We start from the raw sequence: 21,094 nt of genomic DNA on the forward strand, positions 1-21,094 counted from the left end.
CAGCACTATGGGGCTTTGTATAATAAAGCCCACATATTTTCAGCTTAGATCATTATTTATAGGATGCCTTGCAAAGGATTTTATTTGCAAGTGCCTGCCTGAATCAATGAGGTGAAGTTTTACACAAGGAAAGGAAGTGCAAAGTACACTGTGTGAAAAAGCAGGGATTTACCTCCTGGGGTTCAGGAGGCCCAGGGACCAGGGCCTTCAGGCAGTGAATGATGATTTTGACTCCTCCAGTTTGTATAAAAGGTTGAAGTTCAGTCTGGCGCAGTGCAGCATTCCACAGGACCTGCTGCCTCTTTGAGCAGACGATTAATCTCATGATCGATAGACCATATGATTAGGCACTAATAGCTGATAGGAGGAGAGAATAAACAACCATAAATTTGCTTTGTACCGAGTAATCCAAGTGTAAGCGGGGTCATTTAATGGCCACATTGGGTCATGTTACCTAAGGGGCCATATGGAATAAAAATGGAAGATATATACATTTTTTAAGATCTTCAATTATTATACCTCACGGTTATGGGACCAGGATGGGGCGATGCGAGCAGCACCTATTAGTTTAGTATTCTTTGGTGACAGATGCAAAGGTTTCCATGTTCTGAGCGTGGAGGGCTGACTGCAGAGAGAATAATGGAAAAGTCCCATTGTCAAAATAATTCCTCTGTAAGCACCATTGTCAATCACCCTCAGTATAACATGAGTGGCCCTGGGTGGTCTGTCTCATCAGTCCATGAAACACTGGATTCTGTGCCTACAGGATAAACTAAAGGGAAGCAGGGCTCAGAATCCAGGATAGGACCGTGTGTGTCTCTCCATCAAAGCAGTTGCTGGACTGTTTAATTTCGCCTTTGCATGCAGATCACTGCTCTTAGTTCCAAGGCTGGTTCTCAGGGTGTCATGAACTTCCAGTATTGGGAATGGTTACACGACATAAAAGCTGGGATCCAGAAGGTCATAAATCTCATTCTTTCTTTTCTTCTTTTCCCTGGCTTCTTCCCTAAGACTCTGACCTCCTCCATCAGCCCCTTGAAAGAAAGAAATCAATCACCCCCAGACTAAAATGAAAACCTGAACCTTCTTCCCTAGGCCTTGGATGGTTTTCCCTTGTCTGTGACAAAATTCAAGAAAATCTGAAAAATGTCGATTCCCTCTTATGTGTGTCCTTCTCTCTCCTCCTCCCCTCCCCCACTCTGAGCCCTGGGAAGCAAAAAGTCCTTAAGCTCTTGCTATCAAGGACCATGAAAAAGAAAAGGAAGACACTTTGTTAGCCTAAAAGGAATGTGCCAGAGAAAGTAATTGTTGGATAAAAAAAAGAACATCAACTGGGCCTGCACTTCGTTCTCAGCCCCTCAGCAAACCACACAAATCTCTTTCCTTTGAAAACTATCTGGGAAACAAACCCCTCCAAATCACCCTCTCCACTTCTGAACTGTTCCTCCCAGCCCCCATTCTCTCCGTCTCCCTCCCTCCCTGGTCATACTAATATGGCCTTTGTTAATTCCCAAGCCTTTGGGGAGCAACTGTTCACCACCATTCCTTGTAGTCCAATTGTTCAATACTGCTGACAGCTCTTGAACGGAGAGCAGAGTATTCGATCGGCTCTTTTGAGAAGAAAGCAGGAGCTTCAGACACCCTGGGGTTTGTTGGGGGAATTTTTGTTGTGGTGTTCCCAGGAAGCTGGGAAATTCATTCCCCCTTCAAATACAAGCATTAGCAATGCCCCCCAAAGAAGTCCAGTGTGAGAAGCAGTTGCTACAGCCAACCCACATGAGAATTTTTCAGCTTACCCTGAAAATCCCTTCTTGGTTTACATTTATTCAGAGTTTCCACTCACAGAATTTCTGAGCTGGAAGACTTTTGGGTCAGGTACATTTGTACCATAAAAGGATGCCCCCAAGTGTCAAATCACAAGGGAGACTCCAAGATCCAGCCATTTCTCTGCTGACACTTTTTGGAACAATAAAACCAGTCCAGCCGGGGCTACCCAGACTAACTCCCAGTCAGGAAGAAGGACTTGCCTGGGAAGGAAACAAACCAGAGGGCCAGGATAATCGTCTGCTCCGATGTGCTCCCCAGGGAGGGATGTAGAGCACAGCGATAGAAGGGGACTTGGCAGAGAACGTGGAGCTGAGCAGAGCAGAGCCGTGACCCCTGGGAACATGGGTCAGCGCTCTTTCCTCTACACCACCCTGCCTCCTAACGTGTATTTTTTTTAAAGTTCTTCCTTAGTAACTACTATCAATTTCTAGCCATCTCTGAAACGAACATAGGGGGAAGACACTCAATTCCCTTCTTAAACTGATCTGAATTCTCCCCAGAAAGGGGGGCAGGGGGGACACTTCCTTTGCAGACATACACAGTCTGCTTAGATCTAATTCAGCTCTCCTGCCCTGATCTTGGTGGCTACCTCTAACCTGGAGGGCCTCTACCCAATCTGGTTCCTAGCAGTAGTAGTAGTCATAATAATACCTCCCACTTACTAAGCATCAAATATAAACTAGGACACTTGCAAAACAAAATCGCTTCCAGTTGTCAATTGTGAGTTCATATTGTTCCGCCATTTTGCAAATGGAAAAAAAAAACCACACACACACAAACAAACAGAGAAGAAGGAACTCGGAGAGGCTGAACAACTTGCCCACAATCACATAGCCCATCAGCAGCAGAGACAAGGTTTCAATCACATCTGTCTGTCAAAAAGGTTGCCTTGTTCTCCAGTAGATGATGCTGTTTTCCACAATGGCTTAAGAATTTAAGGGTGAGATTGTCCTATAGTTCTCAGGAATTAGTTGGTACTGGTACCAATGGCTGGCCTTTCTGGTTAACATTTTTCCAAGCATGAAAGCACTACAGTCTTACACCATTCCCATGGATACCAGAGTCTCATATCACTAAAGCAATCAGAAACAAGATGAGTCAGGCTCAGCAAAAACACTAAGTATAGACTGAGGCTAGGGCTATGTGGGCAAAAAGGAGTGGAGTGAAAGAGACTATCTAAAAAATTTTTTAATATTATAAAGCTGCGCACTCCCCCCCCCAAGAAAAAACCACAGGAAAGGGGCAAAACAATAACAAAAAACTTGACTCGTTTATTCTTTCATCCTCGGGAAATGTTGGCTGAGCACCTACTATGCACCAAACTTTTCTAAATTGAATTAGAAACGAAATAGTTCAGTTTCCCAACTTCTATTTGCCTTTGGACCCTTTGGTATCAGGAATACTAAAGGTAATTCATCAATCATTCTCCTTCATCGTCCTCTTTTACCCTGATGCTGATGCTCTCTGTAAACACAAGAGAATCTGCTGCTCACTTGACTATTTCTGTTCCTTTTACTATAGAGCCATGTTTTGCCCATTTCTAAACGGAAAGTACTAATAAAGTAGAGTTTGCGAGATGTAATCCAAATGATTCAAGTATCTGACGATGATCCACATTCTCCTGAAAAGGGGCAGAGACACAGATTTCAACAATTCCACTAGTCAGTAGCTTCCTGCTGTTATCCGAAGGTTCACAGAGATATGAAAAACGAACCAGGCCTTCAATCAGATACTAGCAATGATGCCTCCTGAAAGTCTTCTAGAAGAACTAAATCATAAAGAACCAGCAGGAATTAGCCAGACAAAGGGGGTGGAGGTTGGGGGGGGAAGGCGGGGGGAGGCAGAGAAAGATAAAGTAAAGAGGCAGAGAAAATGCAAAGTAAAGAGGTCCAAAGGCAAGAAAGAACGTGGAACATTTAACAAGCTACAAAGAGTATATTCTGGCTAGCAGGTAGAAGAAAGCTTGAGAGGTAAGCAGGGGCCAGTATTTTTAAAAGACCCTGTAATAGCGATCATTCATTCTTCCATTCATTTCACAAATGCTAATGAGCACCTAGTATGTACCAGGCATGACGCGCGACCTCAAAGATACTGAGATGGGTCAGCAATGTCTCAGGATACCTGTTACCACCACTCATCAATGAGCTGTACCTTACACAGCTGGTTAATGTTCAACATGAAATGTAAACTGGAACACAAGAAAATACCCCTTGCTTTTCCTAATCCACCTACTAAATTAAACTATTCACACCTGCAGGGGAAGGACTCACTTGCATTGGTTTACAATGAACATTAGCCAACCCCCTAGGATAACATTGGACTTTTGCCCGCTCATCAATATTAATTGCAACATATATAGATGCACCCTGTGTTCTCCCATTTCTCCAATTTCAGCCCTCACACCAAGGTAGGTTCTTAATCCAACTGAAGTTTCAGGGCACACACTTCGGTGCAGCTGGGACCATAAAAATTCACATGGTATCATTAAGCACCACTAGGTGAAAAAAAGCAAATGAAAATTACATGCTTTCCAACAACATAGAAAGCCCAAGGTCTACTTACAAAGAAAAAAAAAAACCAGCCTGAAGGCTATAAAAGAAGGTAAAATGATTTTCCACCAGTAACCATGCAGGACTCACAGATTTTTTTTCCACATAATAGGATTCTACTTTTAAAAATTAAAATAAAATATCTCAATTACCAGAGACCTGACTCCATGAGAGTAACCCTAAAAATTATTAGGCCACAGAATCTGTTCTTTGGTGATGGAAATTAATGTTAGTATTCAGTCATTCACCTTGATTTATATCATTATTTCCAAATATTAGGAATCTACCTGGTTTATGGTAGATTTATGGGGACACTGAGCAAAGAAGAGTGCAAAACTTCAGGATCATAGTCACTTGAAAAGAATCGTCCATAAGATTCACTAACTCACCGCCCAGTCAGGTGTCCTAACCACATGAAAACAATTTATGCTAGCCACGTGATGCCAGTCCTTCCTGAAGCCACCTGGCCACACCCCCTCTCAACTTCTAGTAAATACCTTAGCAAGTGAAATTCGGTGAAACTCACCTAACACGGTTTTTCAAAAATGTATGAGAGAAAAGAATCTTTTCATTGCTACAGAAACTTTTACCATGTATCTTCTAGCACCTTGCAGAAGCAGCCCCTTCCTGTAAAGAGCACACTCTTTGGGGGAAGAGGATGGGATGTGGGGGCAATGGACAGCACATAAATCCACACAATTACAAAGCAAAGGTGCTGTCCAGAGTGGCACAGAATCACAAACGAGGAACACCTCGCAGGCCCAAGGTAACCCAGGAAGGCTTCCTGGGGGCAGGGTTTTTGAGCTCAGTCTTGTAAAAGAAACAGGAATAATTAAGGAGGCTTTCAGGTAGTTTTGCATGTATAATTGGCTCTGCTAAGTTAGCAATATTTGCATTTTAGAGTGTGCACTGATGGGCTGGGTTTTATAGAATGGAAGAAATTACTTTAAAAATCCTGCCTATCAGCCAATGAGCCCAAGGACACTAGAATCTCTGGCAGAGTGGGGTCAGCTGAATAATGACCCCCCCACACACCTACCCACCCACCCAAGATGGCTATGTTTTAATTCCAGATCTGTAAATATGGCAAAAGGGGTTTTGCAGATATTATCAAGTTAAGGATCTTAAAGTGGGGTGATTATCCTGCATCATCCAGGTAGGCCCAATGATGTGATCGCAAGGTTACCTACAAGAGAGAGGAAGGAAGATCAAAGACCCGGGAGAAGGAAGCAGAGACTGGAGGGACATAGCTATGCACCAAAGAGTGGCCACACCAGCCTCTGGAAGCTGGACAAGGCAAGGAACAGGGTTCTTTCCTGGAGCTTCCAGAAGGAACCAGCCCTGCTGACATCAGCCTGGTTTTTAGACCTCCTACCTTCAGAACTGTAAGAAAATAAATTCGTGTCATTGTAAACCACTAAGTTTATGGTAACTTGTTACAGCAGCAATAAGAAACTAAAACATGGGGCTTGCAGTCATAGGAAGAAGAGTTAAGTTAGATCAGCACGAACTTGACCTCACAAATCCGGGACACCAGGATGCGCCAGAGCAAAGAAACAGTGTCAGTGGTCATCACTGAAGGAGTTAAACTTCATACATAAAACCTAAAACAGGTGGTTGCTTGTATGACTGAAAGTGAGCAATCATCTAGAGTCTAGGGAATTAATATTTGAGGGCCTCTACCATGTCCCCTCCCCGCTAGGCTCAGCTTCTGGGTAGAAGGCCCTACACCAGAGACACCTACACACCCTTCCGCATGTGAAAAAGAAAGTACCTGGAGAGCAAGTATTTTTGTCCCATTCGTTCACCAGCACCTAGAACAATGCTTGGCACACAGTGGTTACTCAATAATATTTAGTGAACTAATGAAAGTCTGGAGATAAAAAATAATCTATTTGTGAATAACAACTAAGTCTCGGGTGGATAATATTTCTTCTGAAACGTTATCTGATTGGCAGACTCTGCAGATTTTGAGAAAACAGCCTCCTCGTAATTGTACTTCTGGTTTTAGCCATACAATGTGACGTGTAATAAAAATGGCAAAACAAAAATTCGGCAAGTCAGTGAAACCAGGTTATATGGCAATATGTTAGATTCATGTTCTTACTGTTCTTGAGGGAAGCATTAATTTCCTTGAGAGTTCTCCTTCGCTTAGTGCTGAAATGGCATAAAAGAGGCAGAGGTTTGCTTCTCTTAGATTTACTATTAATGCCCCAGCATTTCAAGAATAAAATATATACAAGCAGATATGGAAGACCCTTAATTAAATAAAATTTTATAGGCATCTGAAATATCCCAAAGTTAAGGGCTAGAGGGGAAGGCAGCATCACTTAGACAGGTGAGGATTAAGTACCATCAGGGGCTAAACTGAGGCAGGTTAACACATTTCCAGAGGGACCGTGTGTGTCAGGTAAGCTCTGACACTGGGTCTCATTATTCTGGTTTCTTCTGCTGACAATGGACACAGGGTAGGAATTAAATGGCTGCAGGCCTTAGGCTAATGGCTAACACAAAGGAAAACAAATATCCACCCATTTTCTAAAGAACGTTCCCTGAGCACTCTGTGCCAAGACCAGTGCTAGATCCTAGAGATAGAAACACAATGATAATTAGTTATTGAATATATTCTTTGTACCAAGCAGCGGCACCATGTATGAAGTATGGTCCCATTACTAATATTCTCATTTTCACGAGAAAACCAAGGCTTAGAGAGTTCTTGTAATTCTCGAGTTTATGTGGCTAGTACTTGACAAAGTAAGAATCTGAATCCATGTACATGTGACTCTAGGGTCCATATCCTCCTGTATAAATGTCCCAGAGCCTCTGCCCAGCAAGGGCCCATCACTGAATGCCATCATGAAGTCAGACCTCAACAAAGAGACAGACGGACACACACACACACACACATATACACACAGAGCTGGGATAAATTTGGCGACAAAATTTTCTACAGAGCTACCTGCCACAAGAACACAAAAATGTTGTTTTAAGCCTTCTAGAATAGTGGTTTTCGAACTGTGGCATACATCAGCATCACCTAGAGGGTTCCTTTAAAAACAGATTACTGGGCTTCAATCCCCAAGTTTCTGGAATGGGGACCAAGGGTTTGCGTTTCTAACAAGTCTCCACATGAGGTTGCTGCTGCTGATCTGAGGACCACAGTCTGAGAACCACTGATGTCTAAATCTGTAATGTAATCTAAGGGGGACGATTCTGTCTTTTTTGTTTGTGGTCTCTAGAAAAATATTTAGCACATACTAGGTACTCAGAAAATATTTACTGAGTGAATGAATCTGCTGTGTACTTGAAAAACAGATAACTTTATTAAAATTGTGTGCAAATTTAATGTAGACAGGTTCTGACTAGGACCTGGGAGGTGATCACATGATTAAGGGCGTGAGCACCTTCATGAATGTTGTGACATATCCTTTGGCCATTCAGAGGCATGGTGTCAATGTATGGGGACTGTCATCACAACCTCTATCAATCATGGGGATGTGGCATATTGGAAAGAACACGGAATCAGTGTTAATTCTCTAATTACTAAGCACAGTCTACCCAGCTAATTCTATACAGTTGAATCTCTCCGGGCAAGTTCCTCACCTAGGAAAGCCGAGTTTTCTCTTTTATAAAATAGGCTCTTGGGAAGATCAAAACCAACAAATATGAAGTTTTCAGATAGCAGTCTAGCACACAGTAAGAATTCTTCAACAGTAGCTAGGATTACCTTAATCACAAATATACCTCTGTCAGGGTAATCACAGAAATCTTGATCTTCAGTAAATAGTTGTTCATGCAACAATATTTAGCAAATATTTACAGAGCATGTCATTCATTCTGTGGGGCACGTCTGATTCTCAGATGCCACATCGAGTAACAGGTTAAAGAAAAAAAAAAAAGATCCCCTTCCTAGATTTCTTGCCACCCAAAGGGCTTGTTCTAAAAACCCTGGGAGGAAAGGCCCGAAGGAGCTCTCTGGAAGAGTGCAGAGGCAAGAATCAACAAGAGTTATGTAAAGAGGTGAAGCCAGGTGTTTCTCCTCTCTGAGGAGGCACGAAGAAGGTTGAGTCAACAACCCCCCTTGCTCTTAGGGCAAACAGTTACCAGGCAGGCGGTTCTCCCGGCAGGTGCGAACAGATCAGAAGAGGCTACGCTGTCCGGTAAGTACAGCTGGGAGGTTCTATCCCAGGCTCTCTCTTAAGCTCTTGGCACACGGGCAATCACCTTCTCTAAGCCGTAAGAGTCTCCGTCTGTGTCTTCCAGTCTCCTTACCTGAAACACGAAGGGCAACACAAAAATGCCCCTCCCTCGAGTGGAAGTTAGTGTGCACTACGGATAGCTGCACCAAGTTCTACTGGGCAGAAGACTAAAATGACAAGTAAGGGAACCAGAGAGCAGAAAGTAACCTTTACAATTTTGTGTTCCTGTGTTCATTCATAATGTAAAAGACTTAGAAAGGTACCCATTTGGACTCTTGGGAACAGGAAAATCCCAAAACCATAGTTTACTATTTTCAAAGGAGTTTCAATATGGGCAGAAATCAAGAATACTGTTCTTCAGGCTAAGTTTATATCCTGAAATATGCTTCTTGTAAGAAATAATTTAAAAATGTGGAATCTAAAATTAAGCAAAAATAACATACAGTATGTTCAGCTTTGAAATTTGCCGGGACTCAGCCAAGTTTACCATAAACAGAAGGCAGAATTGTCTATTTTTAACTTTACAGCCCTTGGGTGATTAAAATTTTGAGCCATAATAAACAACTTTTTTCATCTTTGCAACATAATTTCTCATTTGAAATTGCAGTCTTTTTAGTTGTTTAGGAGATATGGATTGAGCACTTCGTGTTTTTAAATTCTTTCTTAAACGGAAATTTCTTGCAGAGACTAAATGCATTCATTAGCATGCCAAAAGCACAGATTTAAAAAAAAAAAAAGAAAAGAAAGCAAGAAAGAAAAGGAAAGGAAAGGAAAAGAACCTCACCAAGGCCCCAAAGTAAATTGCCTTCTCTTCTTCTGTTTCAACTGTTGAACAATTAACACCTTTGGCCAGTTGCATTTTAGGAGAACACAGCAAAAGATCCCACCATTCTGCCTACGTAAGTGGAAGCACCACAAACACCTCACCATCGCCCAGCAGATTATTTGGCAATTTGGCATGTCTGCAGATCTATTATGTCAGCAGAAAGTGTATCTTCCCACCAGGAAAGACAGTTGCATATGCAATAAACCAATAGCCTTTGACACACCAGTTAATTACATCAGTTAACTACTATCTCCTGTGCATGATCATAGTGTTAATGAAACTATTTTGGTGTGGAAATGAAACGGGTCAGGACAAGCAGATCAGGAAACAGAAGGGATTTAGGGTCATATAGGATGATAATGTGCTGAGTCACACAGAACTTAACCTTGGCCCCCAAAAAGGATATTAAATTATTCCCTCTGCTGTGAGTAACGCTCGTATTCTTTTCCTTTGGCATCATTTAGCACTAAGTAGCTCAAAACTCTTTAGAAATTATCAAGTTTAACAATTTTGCCTCCCCATCAAGAGCTATTAGCATCTGCGTTATTGAAGACCAACAGAAGCCCAGTCCAGAGGTGCTGACTTTGAATGCAATGGTTTTTTGCCCTAAGTGAAAGGGATGAGTGAAAGATAATGCCCGATTTCTGGTTTGGATGACAGGGTGAAGAATGGTGACAGCCACTCATTTTGAAAGACAGGAAGATGAGCAGATTGTTGGAAAAATGGGTCAGGCAGTGCAAGATGTTAACTCAGGTTTTCGTCTCTGTGTTTTTTGTTTGTTTGTTTGTTTCATATCAAGTGTGGGTTGGAGCCTCCAGAGAAAAACCTAACTCCTACTCTGGTCTTCTAGAACAAAAGAGAATATCCCACCAGACACTACATATTTAAACTCGTTCTTAAGGTCGTTCTAAAGAATCCTTCCTCCAGACTAGCCATGCTTTCCTCAACTGTCCCTCCTGTGATAGGATTTCCTGATCCATTAGTATCCACCCGGGTCTCCATTTTGTTGGCATTCCTTTTAGCATTTGTACCAAAACTGGGCAAAAATATTCCAGCTGTGGTCAGACCACAGCCCAACACAGCCTTCACTTTTTAAACGGCAATGTCACACTGCTGGCCTCTATTAATCTTGTCGTCAACTTACACTCTTGGGTTGTTTTCACATCAACTGCTGTCAAATTAGGTTTCCTCCACCCTGTCTTTGTACAATGAAATCTCTATTCTAAAGGCAGGATGCCCCCATTCCTAGTCTGTGTTTAACAGAAAATGGGGATTTTCATCCCATTTTCATTTCATTCTTACCAATTCCGCCCCCAGTTTTGCCAGAATGCCCAGAAGTATAGCCTTTCGGAATGAGCTTTCCCATGCTACCTTCCCAGAGTAAAAGAGTCTGAAAATGTTCTATCTCTCTTATCATGGATTCTCCATATCCCAGGCTACTTTATAAATAACCCTTTTCCCTACAGAACACATGGAAAGCCACTGAGGGGTGGGCGCAGTAGACACAGAGTAACAAGATGATTTTTCGCTGGTCTTGGAACAATGCAGATCTACTGTCAATTACTTCTTTCTTACTGTAGGGTACAAAATTTGTATTTTCATAATATAAATTTAGATATTGTGCACTGCTCCACCACCCCTCCCCCCCCAAAAAAAGAACAGCCAGATATTTACCAACATCCTGGAGGCCAGTAAACAATTTAGGTCTTTTCTGTAGACAGTAGTAGTAAGGAATGCTGTTTGCATTTACTTAGCTATCAGTATGTAACAGGCTGTGTAGCCTTCAGGGCAGAGGTATAGAAAAAAGTGTAAAGAAGAAGGCTATGTTTAAAAAAAAAAAAAAAGTACACTGGCCAATTTCCAGCACTTATCTCTGTTTTGCAGCCCCTCCGCCTGGCTGTCTCAGGGTCAAATAAGTATTCGGGTAAGTGAGTGGTCTCAAGGCTTCTATCTCCTCAGATATTCCTATCATTTATTGGGTATCCCTCAAGTTTGGTGGAACCTAATGTCTGGATTTCCACCAGGTCATGGACCTGCAGGAAAAGCTACTCTTACTGGGTTCTTAAAACATCCTGTAAATCAACCTATTAACCTATACCAAAATTTCTTCGTAAAAATCCCTAAGACATATAAAAGCAACTTTATACCTCTGCAGAAGATGGTAAGAGTAACAATAGGCTTAACCTGATGCTTATCAATGTTAGAAATCAGAATGCACTTCTTAATAGTTAAGCTCATTACATACTCTTTTAAAGAAGAATGGGAGTACATCTGTTTGGGGTAATTTAGATGTAGCTGTGCCTGAAGGCAGGAGGAAAGACAAGATCACTTCCCAGTAACTGTCTGAGTTCATTAACAATGCCACCAGGGCAGGCACCCGGTGACTCAGAATTGAGACCAGAGAGAGTGTTATGAAATCTCAAGTTAGGGAAAGCTGATCCTTATCAGCAACTCACTCCCTGGACCAGCTTTCAGGGAAGGTATCCTAACTTCTTTCCTTACTTTCTGGTCTGTAAAAAATATAACCCAGGAATCTCTTAGGGAAAAGAAAAAGGTCTCTGTGGATGGGTAGCATCGAGGGTTAAGAGTCAACTACAGACCTCCTTGCTCTGCAGAACCAACCAGCCCCACAGACCCTCTCAGAAAACGCTCAACCTGACCAGTATCCAAAGATACTTGGTCTCAGGAACCTAACAAGAGGGGCTACACAAGGCAGATTCCAGGCTGTCCTCTGCAAACTGTTTTCTTCATTTCACTCTCAGAGTAACTAAATGAGCTAAGAATTATTTCTATTTTACAGATTAGGAAACCGAGACTCCATATGTTTAAAATGACTAATTCTTTTATTAGCAAGTGAGAGCTCAGGTTCGTCCACAAATCAGTTTGACCAACAAGGTTCTTTCCCTTTCTAAGGGAACAGGTGCAAGAGGTCATTATTTGAAATTAATTTTTGTTTGACTAAAAATAAATGAAAGAACACTCTTGCTCTTTGGCTCTCTAAGGGGCAAAGTTGCCATAATCACGTATCTTTCTTTCTTTTTTTTCTTGACATAATCTTCACTCCATCTAATTTAGCCTCCTTCAACTGGAAAAAGAGAAAATGAGCAAACAGTAAGAATAGAGACCATTCATTTTTACACGCTAATTAATGCATAAGTTACATCTATCACAATCGGAGATTTCAGGTCTTCCATGTTTCCTCCTCTACACAAGTAGGAGGATCATAATCAACTCTGACAAATCACTGCTGACACTTAGGCTTAATGCTGTGGGCTACCAAAACACCTACATCTGAGGTAGATGTATCTGAATGCAGGCTCCTGGCCCTGGTTGCACACCAGGAATCACCAGGAGAGCTTTAGAAAATGCTAGTGCCTGATCCCATCCCAGGTGATGCTAAAAGGGTGGCCAAGGCTGAGAACCACAGTCCAAAAGCAATGAAATTGAGGATTAAGCACATCACAAAATAAGTTTATTTAGAATTCATCCGAGGATGAAAAGGGAGAGAGAATTGTATATTCAGGAACTTACATGGCAGATCTGGTTTTTAAAGTGATACACACATCTGCACTCGCCTGCCATCCAGCTGCCCCAAAGAGCAAGCATTCTGGAGCTGAGCCAACCTTGAGTTCCAATTCATGGTGATGCGCAACTCAGTCCTTCTGAATCTCTTTTTCCTTGTCTATAAAATTAGGTAACACCTACCTTGCAGAATTGTCTTCAAACAGGTATATAAGGTGCTTAGCACACAGTGCTTAATAAATGCTTCAACCTTCTGAAATGTCTCTCCATTTGGCAGCTCTAGGCCCCGAACAATTCATTTAGTATGTGTGAGTCATCATTCTTTCTAAAAACTACACGCTTCTGTCCTCCAGCATTTTCCCTTAAGAGATTATCTCGATCCATAAGATTATGTGTAGAATATTTACATTCATAATCTAATTCTCCCATATTTATAGGATAGTTCGCTTAAGACCACCCTTGACTAAGTGGAAGTTTCTTTTAAATATAGAGCATCTATTTTTGACCACCTATCATATGTCCGGTATTGTGCTGAGCATTCTATACACACAATCTCATTTCCTTTAGTTCTTATAAAGCCTCTTCAGGAAAAGAACTATCTCGCTTTAGAGATGATGAAATTGGGTTGCACAGAGGTGAGGTAACTTGGTGTGCGCACACACAGAGCAAATGGGGGCACTTGTAAGAATCTGGACCCAGGTCTGTCAAAACTCCAAAGTCAGACCATAACCGCATCTCCCAGTGTATAAAACAGTTCATATATAAAGTGTATATGAATAATTTATATACAAACTATTCATAAAACACTTTGTGCATGTGTGTACATGCCAAACTTCAAAAGATTTTATAAGCTATATTTTTGTACATAGAATGGCATCATAAAATTAATGTCTAAATCAATGTTGAAATTCATCTAGTTTCTGTGTTTAGCAATTGGTGTTAATTTACCTCTCGTAAGTGTTAGAAAGGTTCTACAGCACCTCCCACCCCCAGCCCTTTTATACTATTCAAGCTTTTTATTGGCCCTAATGTTGATTGCCTTCCCAGGGCATCTACTGGTTTTCGTATAATTTGTCTAATTAAATTTAAAGAAGAGATGTTCCAGGGAGCACCATTTCATCATTTCCTCTTAGACTCCATTCTTTGGGCTTTAATGAGCACCTAAACCCCATCTTAACTCAGCCTTAGTTTCAGCACAGATGAGCTGTGCTTAAGACAGTCTTCAGTTGTCAGGAAAAATAGCTTTATTAAGGTCATGGAATGTGGAGAGTTTGATTAAAGCTAATCAAGGAAGAAAGCCAGGCTGCAGCACTGTGAATCAAGTCTCAGTACAACATGTTTAACATAACTTAACCGAGCCTATCTGGTAAAAGCAGACATAAATAAGATCAGGTTTCCAAAAAGAATGCACGAACACATGCAGGCGTATGACATGGTGTAATATACCTCCTTGCATGTGAGCTGAACAACTCTTTCAATAAGCAGTATATATTTTAAAACACATGGACGCAAGTGACACCGGAGGGTTGTCAATAGCCCCTTGTCATTTAAAAAGGGGGGGGTGGAGAGGAGACTTATTTACATTCTTTCAGTTCTGTGTGATCTGTGGTTATGTCCGGCCGATGATGGCACGTAGATACCACTGTCTGTCTCATTACTCTGTGAGTTAGGCTTCCAGCTCAGTAAACCTGAGTGACCGACACTAGCAAATGCAATGCTGAGGCATTCAACACCAACGGTATCGAGGAAAGCTCTTCTAAGAGGGGTGTACAAGTATTGTTTTCGTTTTAAGAAATTTGACAGTTGGGTATCAGGAAGGAATAGTTGGAAGAAAATCTGAAGACCTAGGGCTCTGGTCTAGACTCTGTAAAATAACTAGTCACATGACCTTCCAAAAGATTCCTGGCCTAGGCTACCTGGGCTTCAGTGCTCCTAAGATCCAAATAAGTATAACAGTGAACTAAACAGTCTTCTAAAATCGTAAAAGTCCTATGGTGCTCTAACAGTCTACTTCCAAATCTAAGTTCTGTGATGCTATTACAGTCTACTTCAAACTTCATGCCAGTTTTCTTCCTAATTTAAGGCAATATGTTAATATGAAGGGCCACCCTAATTGGTTACTCAATACTTAAATTTAAGAATAAGAATCCTAGGGTGCCTGGATGGCTCAGTCGGTTAAGCATCTGCCTTTGGCTCAGGTCATGATCCCAGGGTCCTGGGATCGAGCCCCACATCAGGCTCCCTTCTCTGCGGCGAGTCTGCTTCTCCCTCTCACTCTCTCACTGTGTTCTCCCTCTCTCTCCCTCTCTCAAATAAATAAAATCTAAAAAAAAAAAAAAAAGAACAAGAATCCTAATTCAAAAAATACCTGTGGAGAATGAATGAGTAGAAAGCCCTGATGAGTCTCAAAAATGAAAACCCACTGTCCTGATGATGATCTCTTTTCTCTTTGTTGGTACCTTTCGACTTACTCTTTACTTTCTATCCTTTTTCCCTTCCCGATATGCAGCTTCAGGACATATTATCATTAACACACACATTTTAAAAAATCTTTACAGCTAGGGTGTAAAGATTTGGGTGGCTCAGTCGGTTGGACATCCGACTCCTGTTCTCAGCTCAGGTCTTGATCTCAGGGTGGTGAGTTCAAGCCCTGCATTAAAAAAAAAAAAATCTTTACAGCTAATTCCATGACACTGATGTTAGGCAGAGTCTATGTTAAATTAATGATTATCAATCTATAGCATTAATAACTAATACATACTTTAACCTGGTCATCAAAGAATCTTGCAGTGGTCATCTGGAGGAGACCCCATGTCAAACATTACATCCCGTATGGCTGAAACAGGTAACAAACTCCATGAGACATAAGCACTGGAGAGTTTAGAGTTCCACACAGTAAAATGGTCATGAAAAACAGCAGACCTTGCCTTCTACAATAGCCTGACTCACCACCTTTTTCTGATTTACTGGAGGTAATGGAATACAGAGGCTTAGGAAGAGCAGAGGAGAGCTGTGCATAATGGGATTTAAATAATCTGATTTTCCTAAGAAAAGAAATTGAGAAGCAAAGAGATAAAGGATTTTCTGTACATACACACATATACTCACACTTCTTGAAAGGACTCTGTAGTTTCCAAAGCACTTTTGTATCCTTTAGGTATCATTTAATCATTAAAAAAAAAAACACTAAGGCAAAGGTTCCAGTTTTTAAGCAACAGAGGAGCAAAGAAATTAAATGACTTCAGCAACTTCACATACTTTGTTAATGGCAGCACTGGAAGGAGACTCCGGGTCCTCTGAATTCCAATCTAATGCTATCCCACTATATAACGCTACCTATTTCTTTTTTTTTTTAAACTCAACAAATATTTATTGAGTGCCAGTTATGCGTCAGGCACTGCTCTAGATACCAGGAAAACAAGAGTGAACAAGATCAATAAGGCCTTTTCCCTGCTAAAGCATTCTAGTGTGCATATGCATGTATTTACAATATGTATAGCTTAATATATATGGCTTCTCATACACTTTTCTATACCAGCCAGTTTATGAGACTCATTAAAAATTAAGATCACATATAAATATTTATTATTTTTTAAGAACTGCACTCATTAGGTCAACACAGAACAAATAAACCCCAGCCACTCCTGCCTCTCTTCCTTCTTCATTCCTCCACACAGCTAGCCTTTTAAAACAATCTAAGCAAACAGCAGAGTAACATCTATTCGAGTTACACATTTGTTCACATGCTGAGAAGGAAAAAAAAAATGGCTATAAAAGACTTTAGAAAAAGGAGAGGTTCAAAATTATGGAGAGAGCTTTTTTTAAGGATCGTTTTAAGCATACACAAAGGATCTTAAAGAATGCACATGGACATCTTGTTTGGAAAAAGTTTGTTCTTTTTTCTTTCTTCTTTTTAATCTACAGAAAGCACAGTCTTAAAAAGCCTGGGGGTGGGGGGGGGTGTCTGCTCCCCATCTCTAGTTCTGTTGCTGAATGAAAGATCCACAGGAAATTAACACAGTGGTAGGGAGTTTCTGGCCAAGAGTGAACTCTGAAACAAAAGACCCACTATTGTGTAAGAAAAATCTGACATCTATACCCTCAGCCATGTTTTAAACTTCAGTAATCCTTTAGTATGATCTATGATTTGTTGTAAGTTTTTAACATATATATCTAGCGTGTTGTATTACTCCTCATCTTCCAACTCCTCTTAAAAAAACATTTTAGTTCCTTTGTTCCCTCCTTCTCTCGTTTGTCTTATTTAGACAGCAACAGAGCAAATGAATTCAACTAGCTTCCTTCTTTTACCATCCATGTCAAAAGCACACTAGCTTCAAGGTTTACAGGATTTCCATTGTTACCAAGTTACCTGAGATTATAATATTAGCGTTTGTTGTTTCTGAGCTGATGTTACAGAAAGAGCTCATTTCTTGGTAAATTTGTGAACCTGACATTGTTGATATTTCCCCACGTCTAATAGCCTTTACAGTAGTAATACCATGGAAAGAATACTGAGGCATGACGGTGGGAGTCAGTAATCTAAGAATTTAAACTCAAACCACGTGCTGCTCAGACAGATCCACTGAGCATGATCCATTTATGGGATGAAGTTAAAAGGTGAGATTCTTTTAGTAATTGTGGATTGCCTTGTTTGACATTCAATGCCAATCTTCCAGAGAACTTTTTAGATGGATTTTCTTGATTCTTTTTTGGTCAAAAAATGACATTAGCAAAGCTGGTCATATCTTCACTGCTACCCTTCAAAAGCAATTGGGTTTACTTCATTTCTATCAATATTACTTTCCCTAGATTTAACTGCTTGTCGAGAAACGTGTAAAACTGTGACCTACCAACACAAAATCCTGCTCCTCTGCTATTTAAATAGGTGCTGGTAAAGCCAGAAGTAGGAACAAGTCACCAAAGTATCAGCTGGAGAAGTTTTCTGGGCACATTCCAAAAGTCTACATCTGCTTGGCAACAGCTCAGGAAAGAGATACGGTTACTCTTTTTACAGTAACATAGCTTTCCCAGGCTTCAATGTATGAAAAACAGCTTGCTCTGTATCAGAAGAAAATCCAACCAGATTTGCAAAAATCACATACTCACTATTCTACCCCATCAACTTAAACATCACTGCCATGCATAGGACGAAAATCATCAATGACATGGTTATCATATATTGTCCTGTTCATGTGGGCTGAGAGTCCAAGTGGGAATTTTTTTTTTTCCTTTTCTTTTTGCAACATAAACACTTAAAGCATTTAGTGATAAAATATTAAAAGCGTGAGGCTCCAGAGCCAGTGAGTACAAGTTGCTGATATAGCACCAGACACCAAGGAAAGGTGTCAAGTATGTTAAAATATGGCTCTAGCTTAGACATTAGGGGCCCTATTCTTTCCCTAATATGCTTGCCTTGTTCCTACTGTCCACAGTTAAATGCGCACATCAGCACTAAAATGCATCCCCTTAAAATCTAGAAAGGAAATTCAACACATCTATGTCAATGAACAAAGTAATTGTCACATTTGTTCACCACAAACAACAGATCTAGACACTGTTTTTAATTATAACATTAATTGATCTTTTGTCACCACTAATTAGAGCAATAACATCACATTTAGTAACTTTACTAGCAGGAGTCAACTTTGAGTTGCTGGAAAATCCATCAGTGGGGAAGAGGGTCAAGTGGGCAGAAAAAGAATTTAGGGAAAAAAAGTCACATTATTTTAAAAAAAGAAGTGTTTATCACAGTTGGGTGCATTTTTTATATTACTTCTTGTGAAAACTTCATTTGGTCTCTTTGCAATGAGAGTGCATACTCTTATAATATAAAATGTCCCCTCATTGTTGGGAAATTGCAGACAAGGAAGAATAAGTTGATGACCAGAAAAACTACCTTTGTGCCTTAAAAAGAAGTCACATGAACCTGTCATAGCCCTCATCTGTGAGAAATGTAAGGGACTTTAATGGGTGTTTTAGTAGAACCACTTAAAATTAAGTGATGAATTGGAATGGGAAAAGTTATTCCAATAAAAGCAAACAAATTAACTAACCTGACCTTGGTCCACATAAAAGATTCATTTTCTTAATGGAAACAAACTCTTTGAGCCTAGCTCAGGTTTAACCACTGAAGTGTATGTGGAACCTAAATTAAGCTATAGAAATGTATGCCTCCAGAAACTCAGGTGTATACATGCACAAGTAGGTAAGAGTTCTTATAGCTGCGGGATATGCCACTGGCATGGTCTAGTATGACCCACTTCTACAATGATTACCACGTGAGTCAGAAACCTGTTAAGACCCAATTAAGAAAAATGTTATGCATCACTGATGCATGTTTTGTCCAGAGCTTAATTCCACTGTTTTCCTAAGTAAATTCTGTCTCTTCTATTCATTAACTTTCTCTTCCCTTGGGTACAACTAGCAGCTTCTCCCATTTTGTTTAAAAAGGTTATAGAAGATCTGAAAGTTACAGGGCAATGGGCACGTCTTTCTGTCTGTTACTCAAAACGAGTAAGATAACATCTGTCTTCATCACACACTTAGCATCTCTGATGTTGTAAAAACCAGGAATCTTTCTTATTTCACTAGCGGTCTGAAAGACACCATCAACATACCCCAAGCAAATTGGAAACGGATTGGTCTTTTCTCTTCTTCTTACCTCAACAACCAAAACTGTTTTAATAAAAAGTAAAAGTAATTACTGAATAAGTCATTCTAGGAACATAAGAAAAGCTTAAAGTCTAGGCTGGTGAGACAAGACAATCATGTTTGAAGCAATCGAAGACATTGACTTTGGCTTTTTGAAGGACAGTCAAGGAAGGTTCATCCTAACAATGTAAGAACCATTACGCTGGATCAATTCCCTTGTCTATCAAGCCAAGATTCTAACTTGAATGGGGTCCCTACTAGACAGTCTAAAGGAATGTATGGCTGTGCTCTGAAAGTCTCTCAAAATTCCTAGCTTTTTTTTTTTTTTAAAGATTTTATTTATTTATTTGACAGAGACAGCGAGAGAGAGAACACAAGCAGGGTAAGTGGGAGAGAGAGAAGCAGGCTTCCCACCGAGCAGGGAGCCCGATGCGGGGCTCGATCCCAGGACGCTGGGATCATGACCTGAGCCGAAGGCAGACTGCTTAACAACTGAGCCACCCAGGCGCCCCTCAAAATTCCTAGCTTTATTAGAGATCTTTAACATATTCATTATCTCTAAACTCCCCTTGGAAAATATCCCTAATGTGAAATACAGCAAAGAACTAGTAACCTCAGATAAGAAAACATGACTGCTTTCTTTCCATAGGTATATTTCACTTGCAAAGCAACTGTCCCTTAAAATCAAGTTGTATGGGTTTATGCTCTTACTCTGCAAGACAACGGCAGATATACATACAATAAACTAATCCTGGGCTACTTCATATGGTCGAAAAATGACCTTTACTTAATCTTGCTTGCCCTTTTAACATTGGGAAGATTAAGGGGGGGAAAAAGGCATGAGGTAGGCACCATCATTTGTTTGAAAGAGTACTACTGTTCTGAATGTGTGACCTTTGGTAAGTGACTTCATGATCAGAATCTGAGTTTCCTTATCTGGGAAGTGTAGGGGATTGTATCAGCTAACCTCCCTAAGGTTTCAATGCCTAAAATTCTCTTTTTATGTATGTAAAATCATCAATTTCCATTTCCTGCAGGCCAGTGCCCATCTTAAACAACACATGAAGGAGTATGTTAATAAAAACTTTTACTCAGGGTATATATTTTTTATTTCACACCTGATAAAACTCATCATTCTTAACTGGGCTCTTCACTTCACATCTCATTATGGTTCATTATTCTTCCTCTTCATTATTTATTAAATTCATTAGGTGCTCAGTATAATTGTATTATTACGCCATTCACCCAAAATAAAGGCACATGAAATAAGGTTGACTAAAATAAACGGCCCAATCCTAAAACACAGGCAGTTTCATCTGAACCATTCCGTTCAATGCATAAACTTTAAGGATCTAGTATTTACCAGAGGCCTAGAGCGAGAGAGCAAGGACTTGCAAAGGTCCCTGACCTTGAGGAGCTCCCAGTGCACAGATGAAGCCAACACCTATCCTACAATGGGTAAGTGCTGGGTGGATACAGGATATTCATCAGGGTCCCACACATTCTCAAAGGTTCCTGCA

At 40.6% G+C, this 21,094-nt stretch overlaps 1 protein-coding gene across 16 annotated transcripts in view; it reads right to left on the reverse strand.

Moving 5' to 3' along the window:
- The window catches only part of NFIA (nuclear factor I A), a 367,960-nt gene that overhangs the window by 298,800 nt on the left and 48,066 nt on the right, over nucleotides 1-21,094 (reverse strand). Inside the window, exon 4 of one of the 16 annotated variants that reach the window (XM_078073050.1) lies at nucleotides 12,338-12,486. The exons of the other annotated variants lie outside the window; for them this stretch is intronic. Within the exon in view, the coding sequence (XP_077929176.1) occupies nucleotides 12,483-12,486 (4 nt within the window). The 3' untranslated portion in view covers nucleotides 12,338-12,482. Of the gene's footprint in view, nucleotides 1-12,337; nucleotides 12,487-21,094 lie in introns of those variants that run through there. 16 annotated transcript variants of the gene reach the window in all.

This window comes from Halichoerus grypus, chromosome 5 (assembly GCF_964656455.1).
Source record: "Halichoerus grypus chromosome 5, mHalGry1.hap1.1, whole genome shotgun sequence".
Taxonomy (NCBI): Eukaryota; Metazoa; Chordata; class Mammalia; order Carnivora; family Phocidae; genus Halichoerus; species Halichoerus grypus.